The sequence below is a fragment of the Monopterus albus genome, unplaced genomic scaffold (assembly GCF_001952655.1).
Source record: "Monopterus albus unplaced genomic scaffold, M_albus_1.0 scaffold63.1, whole genome shotgun sequence".
Lineage (NCBI taxonomy): Eukaryota > Metazoa > Chordata > Actinopteri > Synbranchiformes > Synbranchidae > Monopterus > Monopterus albus.
The window spans coordinates 911,926-927,220 of NW_018127943.1; the positions used below are offsets into that span (position 1 = coordinate 911,926).

At 42.3% G+C, this 15,295-nt stretch overlaps 1 protein-coding gene across 2 annotated transcripts; it reads right to left on the reverse strand.

Annotated features, from left to right (window-relative positions):
* Positions 1 to 951: 951 nt before the first annotated feature.
* On the reverse strand, positions 952 to 13,295 carry tfap2b (transcription factor AP-2 beta). 2 transcript variants are annotated; one of them, XM_020604068.1, is made up of 7 exons: positions 13,235 to 13,295; positions 10,544 to 11,005; positions 9,189 to 9,243; positions 7,883 to 8,102; positions 7,581 to 7,699; positions 6,484 to 6,625; positions 952 to 1,960 (listed from the first exon to the last, which is right to left on the reverse strand). In XM_020604068.1, exons 1-7 carry the CDS (start codon positions 13,280 to 13,282, stop codon positions 1,669 to 1,671), a joined length of 1,338 nt encoding a protein of 445 aa, XP_020459724.1. In that variant the 5' UTR covers positions 13,283 to 13,295; the 3' UTR covers positions 952 to 1,668. The 2 variants fall into 2 exon arrangements, with proteins under 2 accessions (XP_020459724.1, XP_020459725.1); XM_020604069.1 differs by lacking the exon at positions 13,235 to 13,295 and adding an exon at positions 11,255 to 11,718.
* Between the last annotated feature and the right edge of the window lie 2,000 nt (positions 13,296 to 15,295).

Sequence of the window (15,295 nt, forward strand, 5' to 3'; positions counted from 1 at the left end):
ATCTATCTAATGGCCCAGTCAGCACCTTCCATGTAAATTATAAGTATAGTAAAGTATATAGTGAAATTGTATTTAAATTGTGCTATAACATTTTGACCAGGAGATATAATTATGTCATTATTCAGAAACATTACTGAAGCAAATGGCCAAAAACTGCATCAGAAAACCTTAACTTATGCACTTGTATTCAGTCGCTGGTTAATTAGTTTGAGATTGACTTCAACTTTGTGTTTTCAGTTCTGGTGGAGGGGTTACCTTTTTATTTGCATTCAAGTCAAAGCTTGAGTCTAATGGCTTTCACATATTTTCTTCCAAGTGGGAAGGTGAAGATGCAAGAGAGCTTTCCCCTTTTCTCCTTGATGGCGAAAGCTGAGTTGCTTTTTGAAAGAAATTAATAGTAAATATGCCGTCTTCTGCAACTAATAATTAGTGTTAGTTAAACTCAAAAGTAAAATGAATTTACATGGTTTACTTTGTTGTAGTCATTCAATGATTAAGTAGACCTTTATGGTTTTTTAAAAACTTTTTAAACACAGGCAGTGAAACTAATCACACATTTACTGCGTGCTGCAGCTTTTAAATACTAACTTACAATTCACTTATATCAGAATGACTAGCAAAGTTGCCTGGCCTGTGAATTTGACTAATTACAGCGATGAACAAGAAAATGGTTGGGGTCAGTCCACTTCCACTTTCAGTCACTGAGAGGGTTGCATTTTCCTTTAAATCCCCCAAATGTAAACTATTTCACTTACAGGTGTTCATTAATAATTCATGAAATACCTTTAGCTAATGGCTCCATGTTTTACATTTTGAATAGATTAACCTGAAAGTAATTTTGACCCCCAGTCCTTAGTGGGAATTTAGTGAAGAACTTCCCTGGAGAAAAGGCGCAGGCTGCACACCTCGCATAATAAAACACATGGTTTATTATCATTGTGATAGAAATGAAATCACTGGACAATTAGAAGCATGTCTACCCATCATCAGCACCATGAAAACAGCTCTATAAGAACAGAAACACACCGGATGAATCCTGGCCCCCCGCTGGCTCACAAAGGTCAGATCACAGATAAATAGGCCTACTCCAAAATAGCTGGTGTACCTATTTACACAACCATCCATTTAAATTAATATAAATAAATATTTACACACATAAGTTAACACCCTCCCTCCTCGTACGTGTGTTAAATAACCAGACAAACCTGTTTCACAGAGAGAATGCTCATCACCCAATCTTAATACCCACAATACTTTTTCTGTGTGAAGACAAACACAAGTTCATACACACACACACACTCTCTTATTCAGGTGTGCGCACACACACACACACACACACACACACACACACAATATTGTTTGTTGGTTGCTCACAGCATCTCAGTCGCACAGGATGCAGGCAGGGGGAGCAAAATGGATGTAACACAGTAACCACCATGTCCTCAGGGGAATGAAAAGAACGTAACACAGATGAAAAATTCCTCCGTGCTCTCTGACACTGGCCCATGGGTGTCATCTCTTTACCAAATCTTCTTCTTCTTCCTCCTCCTTCTCAAGGTCCTGTGTGTGTCAGGTCATTCGCAGTGGTGTAAAGCTAGAAGTAACGCCTCTGTCTGTGTGTCTGGCTCCTGCTTTGCTCTCTGTCGTTGCCCCTCTTCTTCCCCTGCTTCATTTTCGCTGCTTCTCCTCTTTGTCGCCACCCTTGTTGCCAGCATCCCCGTGCCGGTTGTTGGGAGGGTTGTTGAGAAACATCTTGTCGAGTCCTTTGAGAGCCTCAGTGAGGTAGTTCTGGAGGGCGGTGAGCGCGGCGCAGATGGCGGGAGAACCAAAGCCATGCGTGATGAAGGAGAAGTGAGAGAGGCAACTCTGGATGCCAGGCTCCAGGATAGGCGTGGGCCTTGAGTTGCCCAGGGGAGTCCTGTCCTGGGCCAGCAGGTCTGTGAACTCCTTACAGAGCTGTCTGCAGAGGAGAAGACACAACAGGACATCAGGAGAGAACCTGTGTTATTGTAGAGTTTTTGGAAAGCGGCTCCCTCTGTTAGCTTCCATTATTCAGTATCATTAAATTTAATGACCAGTGGCTTATTCTGTGTTTCCTTGAGAACACGGTTATTGGAAAGGCTAAGATAAAATGCAGGCAACATCACAGTAAAAACTCAACTCAAATCAGGCAAAACAGGCTGCTCCAATAGGGGAGTCCGTGATCTGCAGGGAACCCAAAGCAGCATCGCAAATAATTTGATTTAAGTCTGAGTGAAATTTTTAGAGGAATTTGCAACATATCAACTAAGACCTATCTAACAATAAATCCTTTGCCCCATGATAACAGGTCAATCAACCATTGTACCTTATAATGCAAGATTGTAGGGAATTTAATCACCATATCTCAAAGACAGATTCCTGACTCGAGGAGTGGTTTTTAAACTGCAGAGCACAATGAGTGGCTGATACGGACCCTGTCGTAACAATAGTGTGTAGATGCAGCCTGTCTGAAAACTTCAGGAAATGCACCAAAATCCGCCACTACCAACATCTCGCTAAGATGCCTCTAGTAAAACATAGTGCTGATGGATGACCGTGTGCAGCACTAGTTACACTATTTAAAGCTACAGTAAACCTAAAAAATGAATGAGGTCTGCATCTAGTGTGCGGAATCTCAGAGATCTGTGATTCTCTATCTCATAGTACTGCATATTTTTGAACTTTATGTCCTGTGGAGAAACAGTTCAACGGGGGAGATTTTTAAAAACGTTGTCAGTAATGTTGCATTGTTAGAATTAGAAATGTTGTAATTTTAGGAACAAATTTTTTCACAGAAAATATGGTTGTAGTTATTAACGCAAAGCAAAACCAGAGATTCTCACACAACTGTGTCCTTGTCAGGGTGAAAAGACCCTAAACAGCATTGAAACCGTCATTGAAACCCAGCCATATGAAATTCTTGCAGGTGGTTCAGTTGCTCGTGACAGCAGGTTGACCTCACCCCAGAGTCATGCACCGGGTCGGGTACCTTTGGGTACCCACAAAAAAAGGTGTAATGGGTAAAAATATGTTTATATTAATTCACGAGTATGGGCATGGGTTAAAAAATAGCCTAAATGTGGGTGGTAAAGCTTAAATAGTGTTAAATACAAAACTGTGAACAATACATCATTGAAGGCCAAGAAATTCAGTGTGGTTATAGACAGTGAGAACAATGTTATCAGCGGCTTTGCTGCTTGTAAATAGAGCCAAAAAGTGTTGGAGTTTGATAGCCACAAGCTGGACACCTCCTCACTAAGGGAACAGCTGCAGACCCCAGGTGCTGTGTCCATCAACGGGTAGTTTTCCAAGAAAACAACTCTTAAGCACTCTAAAGTAAGTGACTGTGTAGCTTAGAATCTATTTTAATTACGGATACGGGTTGAGCTGCGGGTCTTATATTAATGGGTTGGGTCAGGTTTGGATTTCATTTACAAATAACTCTGGGTAACAGGTTGGGTCTGATATGGAGCTTGGCAGATGTGGGGCGAGTGCAGATTTTCAAAATTGGACCCGTGCAGGACTCTGAGCCCCACCCAACCATTCACTAAGAATGCTGAGCTAAAGCTTGCTGCGTCAGTGCTGCGCTAACCATTTGTGCTTTGCTTAAATATTAAAGCCATTTAACAAGGATCAGCCTTCGTCTGTCACACAGTGACTGCCCAGCATCTTCTGCGAGAAACTGAGACTATTCGTAAAACTATACGCTAACATTTATATTTACAGGGAATGTTTTATTCCATGTTCATGCACTTATATTTTTCTTTGTACTTTAAAGACTTGCAGTGTGTATACAAGAATGTATGATTCCTCTGTCATTACAGAAGAGGAGTTCAAGTTCATAAAATCTGGATGCAAAAAAAAAAAAAAAATTTAATTTCCCCAGATAGTCCTGCAGAGCATAATGTATCCAAAGTGAAAACATCCCCTTGATGATACTTTCCTTTTTTATAATCCCTCCTCTTTAAAGTAATGTTCAGTGTATCCTAGGGCTCACTTTGTGATGAAGTGTGGCAGTTTGTTTTCCACTTTCCCTCAGCCTTCCTTTATCTACTTTTGTTTCATTTTGTGATTCCCTGTGTTTCCCCCTTGATGCCTTTGGAAAACAATCAGAGAAAAAGCACAAACTCTGTGCTATCAGCTGTTACTTTTACAGAGTGGTAGCACCAGGAGAGCAACAGACTGAGTTTTCCAAGTGAACATCTCGAGTATTTGATTCCCTTAAAATGCATCTTCTGGTTAAAATTGTAGCTGTTGGTGAATAATTTTGAATATTTATGGTTAAAGTTGTTGCAAAATTACTCTTGCTTGCACTTAACAACTGACATTTATGTGTTGTTGCTTTTTCTGCATCAGACTCCATCGGTCACCATTTAAACCTTAAACACGCACTCCATATGAGGTCATTTTCTTTATGCTTGACAAATTATCGTCAGGAAAACCCTAGCACCCGACGTGTAATAATGCCAGAGCAGTTTGAGGCCTCCATATAAAAGTAAATATTTAGTTGTTAATATGTGTAATTTGTGAAAAGAGGTCATACACTGCATCTTTATTCTTCACTATGGTTTCATTGAAAAGGGCAGCAGTGAAAGAAAATCACCTTCACTTCGTTCTCCTTGTTAAATTTCAGCAAATCATTCTCTGGTTTTAGGCCCACATTTTATATTCAAAAGACCCCCTCTCCCTCTCTTACATTCATACTTGCACACCCCATGCACACACACACCCACACACCCTGTAAGCGGCCTAAGGGCAGAGCTCCAGCAAATGAGTGACAGGCGGTGGAGGCCGAGCCCAGCTGGGGTTAGGGGAGTAGAGAGGAGAAGCCGCCACCCCGGGCTACACTCAAGGCTCTCGCTGTTGTTTTCTGACGACTTGAAACACTTCACTGCTAAATAATGAATTTCTAACAGGCAGCACCGACACACAGTATTGGAACAGGTTTGAATCTAACCATCAAACATCCACCACTGAGCACACCATACATACCGAGCACCACATGAACACACACACAGACAGGCAGATGGTTTATGCAGTGCAGGCCAGGAGACAGCACTTTTTATGCAAGCAAAAAAAAAAAAATACAGGCTTCCTGAAGGGGCTTTTGTTAGGTGTTTTACACTTCTGCTAACATTCAGAGGCATAAATGAACATAGAGTAGGAATCCAAAGTGATTCTGTGATTTAATCCACATCCATAAATCCACATCACAGCTGCCGCTCTGGTTTCTTAAATAATAAATAAATAAATAATTTATCCTGCCCGGTTGCTAAAGGTAATCACCAGATCCTGGATTCAATTCCACAGTTTAACAACCATAAAAATGGATTAATGTAAGTAACCTTGTGAGAAGGACCACTAAAAATGGATCACTTCTAAGACCAGAAGCAGAGGTCAAACATACATGTGCAACCTCAGAGCCTACAGTTTATAACATCTATTAGCCGTATAGGTGTCCAGCATCAAATAAGGTTCACTGGTGCTTGAGCCAATTGTTCTGTGCGAGATGAATTTGTGCAGTAACATGTAAAGCGATGAAGTCGCATTGAGGAACTCTCACATCTTGTGCAGCTTTTTTTTTTTAAATAAATGTATGTTACAATCAAAAGTTGAAACGTGACACCTTCCCACGTTTGTTTAGTCATTATATGATTTAAGATGGAATTCAGCTCATTTCTTAAATGTTTGAACTGAATTTAATAAACCTACTTTTTTGATGTGGCATTTTTTCAATCAGCCATTTTATTATAGGTTAGATCCATACTGAGTTCATTGTGTTTCATTAGAAAAATTCACTGTCCTTCTTAAATGTCAGTGCCATGTTGGACTGTGTGTGATTAAGAGTAGAGCACAGAGTATGGAGGAGGCCTGCAGCCTCAGGGGGTCTCACAGAGGCCATAGAGGCCCCAGGAAAATGGGTGCGTTTAATTTCACAATCATTTCCTTCACTGGAAAAATTCCTATTTAGAGAGGAAACATGCCCTATTTTTCACCCTCTGTCTGCACTCTGTGTACAGTGATGTGTTTCAGATCAACAAAAATCTTTCCATATGTTGGAACTACAGATTGTGAGCCCAACTGTGTCTATTTAGAATTTTGGGTCAATGAAATATAGGACCATCTGCTGTAACAGTGGAGTCTGAAATAGAAATACTTTGAAATGTACAGACATTTGGTTTATTTCTGTTGTTAACGTTTACTAAAATAACATTTTCCCTTCTTTCTTTCTGTGCTGACAACAGACCCTGACCTTTATGCTCCTAATTCTCTACTCAGTTCTGTTTGAATGCATCCAAATGCCCGTGTTGTCCTTTAAATTGCCCAATAAAATAATCAAAGGCTTTAATCCCATTAGCACAGGAACCTCCCTATGAGCTCCACCACAGACTCGTGCTGCAGAATGCAGCCTGTGACGGCTGTGAGGAAACACAATCTAATCAACCGCTCCATCAGACTCACTTTGTCGCCAGCAGCATATTTTTCCGCGTGTGCAGCTCGTTGGGGTCCGCGTGCTGCCGGTTGAGGTACTCGCTCACGGCTTTGGTGGGAAACTCCGTCTCGCAGATGTAACCGAAATCCCGGGCCAGGTGGACCGCTTCGCCTGGAGGAAAGGGGTGTTTATGTATAGTCAATATAAACAAAAAGAAGCTGCAGCTACATATTTGACTGTGTAACGGAGGTTTGTGGCTAATTTCTCTTTAACACCGAGCTGCATTATTACTGCACAAACACTAGCACTAAAACCAGCACGTACAGTCTCACACGGGTTTTGTCTTTTTATTAACCCTTAATTAATGTGCTGTGACCATATAGGCTACTTCCTGTTTGTTCATGATGTTTAAAATAATGACTTTATCTTTTTTAGGCACAAGTTTTCTAACGCAAAAACAACGAAAAGGGGCAAAAGTCCGACTGTGACAGTTAAGAGCAGATGTCAGATTTTACATATGGCAAATTTAAATTTGTAAGAAATTTTTTTATGCCTCATGAGTTGTTAGTTTGAGTACCTTTCCTGAGTTATTTAGAACAAATATTTGTCAAATAATAAATAAATAAATCGCCCATATTACCTGTTTGAAGAACATCGTTGCCTTCATGACCATATTTATAGGGGAAATAATTTAAGCTTTGTGTGTGGAAAACAAGGCTTATGCCCAAAATGTTGCATTCAGACTTTAGGCCCAGACTTTAATCAAGTAAATAAATAACTTGGCAGCAGTAGCTTCACATCCTCACTTGCTCAAAAAAATGAATATTATGTATTTCCTTACAGCCAGAGACACTAAGCCTATAAGGTCATGACCTTCGCAGTCCTAGGTTCTGGCTGACTTTATTTTCTTTTGGATCGTTGATCATTTTGTCTCTGAACAAACAAACACCTAAAACGCTAATAAAATCCACAATTCTTTCTTTCTTTCAGCGTCATTTACGCAAAGCTGGGATGGTTTTGAGGACAGAGAGAAAATGATGTTTGTTTTTTTGGAAAACCTTTAAAATAAGAGAACATGTGTCAGAGTAAAGTCTACGGTGCAGTTTTAAACTAATGAATCAATCACCTTCTACGAGAGATGTTAGTAATGTGACATTGGCAGCTTTGCGTCTCCCAGCAGGTAAATTCAGTCCAATCTTCTCCAGCTTTTCTCTCAGACATTTCCCACCGTTTTTCGACTTTGCTCTGTAGAAACAAAGGAAACAAATCTATGTGAAATGCCGTATCTAAATACTGTATGGACCATTTTTTCTATATCTCAGCGCATTATATGCCTCCACATTTAACGACCCACAGGGGTTTAGGTATCTACAGAGTTATTCCTGGACACTAGTTTGGTTTCCAACATGCTCCAGGCTGCAGTCCTACCTTCTCAACACGCCTCCCAACAAGGAGGCGTTGAGGCACTCGGGCGGTGACAATCTCCTCTGCACCTCCCCTACGGTCACTTTGTACTTGGAGGTGGAGCTCAGCAGCGATAGGCGGCCCGGTACCGAGCAGAACACCTCGTTTATGTTCACGGTCACTCCACCGATCAGTCCGTCTTTACCGAGCATCAAAGAGCCCACGTTTTTCGGTGGCATGGGAACTGAAAGAGGAAGGATGGAGGCATCATGAGTGGACATCTTAGTTTTTGTACATGGACAGTATCCGGATTGTGTTCACATGACTCGAGTGTTAAGTCTTTAAATCTCTTTCCTTCGTCAAACTTTGATCAGTGCATAGACCGTGCGCGCTCAGAGGGCGGCCCTGGCTTAATGAAGCGCCCACGCACCGGGCATTTGCTGTTATTTAATGTCGCGCGACATTCTCATTACAATATTATCGATTGTGGATTGGCTCGCGCTCTCAAATCGCATTAACCACCTCCCCGTTTTATCTCCACGGCCGGTTTAACTCCCACCAGCAACACTAGATACTCCTTCATCCCGTGCGCTATAATGCTCTGCGCTAATGGTGTAATAGAAGAAGCAGCCAGCCAGGCTCATGCATGCATGCGTAGGGGCCAGAGCGAGGGGGTTTCTGATGGCTCCACGGGGGATAATACCGCAGATTAGCTCTAAACGAGCTCACGAGATCGCGGTGAGCGGTGCCATTTATTACATCAGCGGCTTAAATGCCCCGCGGGGAGCTCAGTCACTCAACATCCCGTAACTGAATCACCGCTCATCATCAGAGCGGCAGCATGGCAGCCTGACAGCGACACACTGGCAGCTAGTCAATATACCGGGATCGTTAACCCGGCTTGATTCTGCACCCAAATGTACATGGAGATGTGTAGGCCTGGATCCAGTTTAGACCCCTGTTGTGCCCAGAATTACCCTCCTATGAGCGAGGAGAGTGTAGCTGTACACAACATAAATCATCATCATCCATAGCAGCAGACGAAATAAATAATCGTTACAGGCTATGAAGACCCAGAGAGTAAATAATTTTCAAGATAAGGTGGCAGCTCCTGACAACACAGCACGTATCCCCCCCCCCCCATCCTTTTATCATCAGCCTCAAAAACTTGACACGGTTGCATAATTGTCATTTTTAAATAGCTGGCTATTTAATAACGTTGCTGTTTTTATCCATTGGCACATTGGTAGGACTATTGACAGCACGGAGTACAAAGATGAGCACGTGTGTGTGTGCGTGCGTGCGTGTGTGTGTGTGTGTTTGTGCGTACCTTTCTTAATTACTGATTGATCCAGGATGTTCGTTCCATTGGTGTCGTCAACGGTCTATTATTACCAAGACAAAAACAAATCATTATAGTCTGTTTTATATAAGATCACCCACAGTGAAGCTGTAAAAAGCCACTTAAGGAGCATGTAAAGCTTATTTTTAGTGTTTGATCGAATTCAGTCTACGCAAACAACCGTACAAGATTTACTTCATGTTCCAAAAGGGAGGAAAAGACGTCGTTAAGTCGTTTGTGTCCATTCAGAAATCACACCGAATTTGTAGTGCAGTGGTTTTGTCATCATGACTTGGCTAAAGAAGATTATCTAATCTAATAAAAAAAAAACCCATTCATCAAATTTCTTTATCAACTTGCAGAAAAAAATGTTTTTAGAGTCGATGTCATCATTGTTTCATGCTCCTATAGAAAAAGAATTATTTGATTAAATAAATTATAAATAAAAAATATGGGGTTAATGCATGACACAAATAGGAAAAAGCCAGAAATGAGAATCTACTGTGGAGGTTAAATGGCAAACAATTCCTGATGGTTGTGCCCTGAGGGGAAACGAAGGAAGATGGAATCCTACACAGATGAATATGAAGTCTGTACCGCTTGCTTTGTATATTTAGCACCTAATAGTAAGGCAAATATAATAACAATTCTTATAATAATTGTAGTACATGAATTATTACTATAGCCTAATGGATGCTGCTGAGCAACATTTGAGCTCATGCAGCCTTTTGTGAAGCCCATCTTGTGTTACATACACGCATCTCCTCAGTAGAGAGGACATCTCAGGTTTGGTTTGTTTAGCTCTGGGCCATTTGCGTTTGATTCTTCATCTGCTGTAAGTTCAGCCCTGAGGGTGCTGCTCTGAGTTCACTGACCTTAACCATAGAGGCACGAGAAACATGCCGCGACAACGAAGAAGACAACGGTCAGCAATTACCACAACCCCTTTCTTCTTCTGCAGCTGTGTTCGTTTTATTTATTTATTGCGTTTTATTTGTTGTGGCATATTCTAAGAAAAGGCTGCTCATAGTTATATTTTGACATGTAAATACTTGCACTGAAAACAAAACCGCCTTTAGTGTAAATGGGAGTGGTTACATTTCTGATTACAGTGCAAAACAGTCACATCTGAGACAATATTCAATAAGTTGTAATAATGCAGAGGGATAGGCCTGTTTCCCTTATGTCCAGTGGCCCCCGGTGGCCCCCGACATGCAGACGTCTGCACTGATTCTCCGAATATCCTTCAAATAACTTTTTAAAATATAATCATAATTGGAACTGAGAAATATTCCTACATGCACTTTAACCTCTGTAAATTCCACTTCTGAGCTCTGACTCACCTGAACATCCTCCATACCATGCAGGCCATGCAGGAGTCCGTCGCCCATGCTGGGATCCAGTCCCGGGTGAGTGGAGTGCAGCAGCACGTCGGGCCGCCGCACGCCACCGTAGTCCCGTCGTGGGTCCAGCCCGGACAGTTGAGGCAAGGAGGCCCGAGGCTGTGCAAGCAGAGCGGTGCTCTCCATCCGGTCTCCGGCGGCGTCTTGCCGTTGCCGCGACCCCCATGCGCTCTGCTGGCTCTGGTGCAGGGAGTTCAGAGAGTACGGGTCGCTCACGTGGGAGTACGGGTCCTGGCTCTGGTAGTGAGCAAGCGGTTGGTATGGTGGCGGGAAGTACGGAGGCTGGAAGTCCGTAGAGGGAGCATGAGACAGCGGCGGCGCGCTGGAGTAGGGTCCCGCATGTGACACCGAACCCAGCTGGGACAGGCGCGAGCTGTGGCTCGAGACACCGTCATGCCGGTCCTTGAAGAGGGTGCAGAGGAGAACAGAAAAATCAGAACTTAGCAGAATTTGACCCACATATCAACGAAATGAAACCACAATGAGGCCCAGGACATGATGCATTTATTAGAGCACATGCCTCTGGTGATGTAGCCAGAGCAGCCTAACTGGCCTTGAATCTCCTGAACAAAAAGAACATAAGAGCCTGGAGCTAAAATGTTCCAGCCTGGTTTAAAATGTCTTAAAATGCACTGAGGGAAAACAACTCACCGCAGCGGAGTAGGAATGAACTAACATCTGTAAACCCTCTGCTGGTGTCCCGAGCGGGTTCACGGTAAAGCTGCAGGATCGTGAAGACCAGGTTGGGCCGAGACAGCCAAACTCATTCCAAGTAAAAGCAGCGCAGTTGTATCTGCAGGCACGGCCCGGTCTACAGCTCCATACAGAACCTTCCTCCGCCCGGAGCTGCCGCCGCTCTGACTGTAAGCACCGAGATCCCGCCTCTACCCTCGATATACGGTGTAATTGTTATTCATGACTGAGACTTACAGGAATATTAATGTGCGCGAGGCAGGGGACTGGCGACACATGGAGCGTGAAGCCTCTCGCGCAACCGTGAGTGACGTTTAAATTCCATGGAGAGCCGAAACGACGCACGAACAGCAGGAGATAGAAAAAAGACTCTCTCCAGTAGAAGAAAGCGAACAAGGTGTCCAGAACCGCGGGGAATTCCCCATCACGGAAATCCACTCTCTGAGGGCCTGTTGTAGGCAGAATCTAGTGGTTGCCTTTTTTAGATCCTTTTGCACAAACCAATTTTGCGCAGTCCATCTTTGACGTTAAAAACAGCCTGTGGCTCAGGAGGTAGAGCGGGTCGTTTCCTAACCGGAGGATTAGCGGTTCGATTCCCGGCTTGTCCAGTCAACATGTCGAGGTGTCCTTGAGCAAGACACTGAACCCCCAGTTGCTCTCGGTGATGTCACCGGTTTGGGAGTGTGAATGGCCGAATAATATGAAAGCGCTTTGAGTGTGCTGTAAAAGCATAGAAAGGCGCTATACAAGTATAAGACCAAGACCCTAGTGGGTATAAACAGCGTATACTGTGAAGATTACAGGGTCGACACTGATACCTCCACAGTCAGAGGTTTTGTTCCCACCGGGTACACTTAGACTCCGTGCCAGTCCAAGGCAAATCTGGAAATTTCTCTTCAGTTTACTTTTACGCACAGACATGAAAAATCGGCACATTAAGATTTTTCTCCGCTCACTCAGACATTCAAGTCAAGCCTGCTCAACTAACACTCCTGAAAAAATAAAGGGCGGCTCATGTTGTGTTGCAGCTGCCTTTTATTACCGAAAACACACTCGAGACACTACGGGGCGCGTGAAGGGCTCGTGTTAATGGTGCCATGAGTCAAAAGAAGCGATTAAACTTTACATTGTTGACTCGACGCCCCCCGTGTGCCCTCTTGGATGACTTGTTTAACCACATTATATCCTACCCTCCCTCGCACCGTGGGAGAAGAGCCATGTGCGGCACGAGACAACGGCTTCCCACCGGGCTGAACCGAGGGGCCTCGCGGGCTCTGCCCTGTGCTTTGTGCTCGAGCCCATTCAGCGCGAGACGACCGGAGCAGCATTTCACGGCGGTGCCTCTCCCCATTCCCCTGGTCCGTTTTCAAAGATTATTGTTCTGGGATCAAAGCCAGATGATTTACATACTATGCCCTCACCCTGCTCTGACCCAGCATTTCTCTAAGTCACGTTTCTTTTTTGCTGTAATTTGAAATAAAAAAAATATTTTACCCTTTAAAACATATGTTTTTGCAGCATCATTGGTCCTTTTTAAATGGCAATTGGGACATTTTAGACATCAAATTATTTAAAAAGTTATGTTAGCTTGCTTATAAAGAATTCTTTCAAGAAGCATATTGCCATATTTAAAATAAATCCTATAAACAGTTTATAATTAAATATTTATTTGTGTTGAGCCAAATAGTGAATGAACCTGCACCACAGCCACAGACACAAGATAAGTAACTCAAAAGCCAAATGAGCCAAATTTCTGCCTGAACAAAATTGTCATGTCATCCAGTTCATCTTCACAGTCACCGCATCACCAGACACCAGGCCTAAAGCCTCATGGAAAGCACCTCACAACCTAACAATGTCTCACATTTAATAAATCCCTAAAAGCACATCTAATAAATCTATTTCCCCAAGATTCAAACAGCTGGATGGTAACGTTACCTCATAAATATCTTCATACTTGACATTCTCAACTAGTTTCCACAGCATGGTCGCTTCTCCGGTGTCGGTAAACCAAATGCAGCCAAGTGAGGAAGAGATGTCTCAACTCTCTCTCCCTCTCTCTCTTCCTCTCCCTCTCTCCGCCCTCTGTAAAGTCAGGCAGGAGGCTTTGTGAATGGGAAACCCTGTAAAGACTCCACTACTGCGAAGAAGAATAGATTGTAGGGCGGGTTGACAGCAGCAGACAGAAGCATGAGGAGCAACAAATAAAAAAAAAACAAAGCAGGAAACATGAGTTTTATTTATCATATATCTCTGCAGTTCCCCAAATAAAGCAGCAGTTCATTAGCAAAAGACTTGATATTGGCCACAGATGAATGAATCAACTGTAATTAACCTGTAGGAATACTGATCAAATATGAAATAGATTCCTGTACAGGTAGGTGATAATTTAAAGCAAAAATTAACACAATTTGTTTTTGTATTTTAATATTTTTTAGTCTTAATTACTTTGTCTGTCTAAGGTTGTTGGACTGTGTAACCACAAGGGAGCAATGGAAATAAGTGCAGGACTTAATCGTTGATTTTGTGCACACCAACTAATGCTGTCACCAAACAACAAAAGTATCTTAGTAAGGTCTATCACAGTCCTCCTTGGCATAGTTGATCCAAGTCTCGGAGGAATGAATATACTCATCCAGAATATAGGCCCTCATCTGGCGAAGATAAGATGAAGATAAGAAAAAAAGAGATAAGATTAACCTTTATTATTATTATTGTTCCCACAGCAGGGAAATTCACAAAGCTACAGCATCAAGGGGATAGACACAAATAGAAACAAGGCACTTGGTGTTAAGAATAGAAAAGTAACAGACAATGTATTATCAATATAAACAATTAAGTATAATAATAAAAAGTGTGTGTTGAATATTTATAGTGCAGTATTTGTTATGGTGGTTGCATTGATCCAGAATCTCCCATAGCGGTTCAATGGAGCAGATGATTCACATAATGTCTATGCTCTTGAAACCGTTCAGTGACCTCCTTGACAAGCAGGTCAGATCATCTATTCAGACTTTTCCTTGAATGTGTAATCTGTTTATATATTTGTTTTTCCCTGTACCTAGTCTACATATAGACTGGGTGTTTCTATTTGCATAGTGCATGACTATATAACAGGACTCACTTTGGCAAGAAATGGAAAGTGTCTAAATGTTGTCACTTATGGCCTTGGTAGCAAAAGTGAGTTCCCAGGTATTTCACTGGAGTCAGATGCCTTGATTTAGCAAGAAGAACCGCGAATCACAATTTCTCATATAAAATCATTAGGAGAGATGATAAATAATGATTTTGAGTTATTGTCCATTCTCATTGCATGGTACGGCATCACAACACAACAGAAAAATAATGCCTTTCCCTTTAAATGTGGTTACTGGCATTGACCAGATCAACATACTTTTGGACAGTTCTGGTTTCAGTAGTTTCAAGGTGTAATAATATATGGAGCTGTGGTCTACATCTTAATTAAGTGGATGTATAAAACAAACAACACAAGCTGGAGTCATGTTTGTTAGCTCCATATTTACTTTACTTCACTTCATAGACCAGATGTTTATTCCTTGTGTCTTTACTTACACCTTCTCTTCCATTTCTTACATTAACTGATCAGTGGGAAAGTGCAATCACATTCCCCTACAACCACCCCTTAAAGCCTTTCTGTGAGGACCCAGTGTGTGTATGTGTGTTTGTGTAAATTGCTCCACCTAGTGACATAAGAGCGCACATGCACCCACCCATCACAGCTGTATTGAGTGAGAAAATGTCATGTTGTTGTTGTCCTGTAGTTTCTCATTTAAAAGGCTGCAGTGAAGCCTCTTGTTTCAGTGAGTTAGTGATGAAGATGTGAACTGATTTTAAACAGCGTGGGGACATTTTTTCAGCTGCATGTGAACAAGTCAAGGCTGAGAGAAAGTGCTATTTAAAATATCTTTAGGAGGTAATATACACGTATCTCTGTGCTTGGCCTTTTAGCCCAGAAGAATGCTGTTGCATGTATTTTGT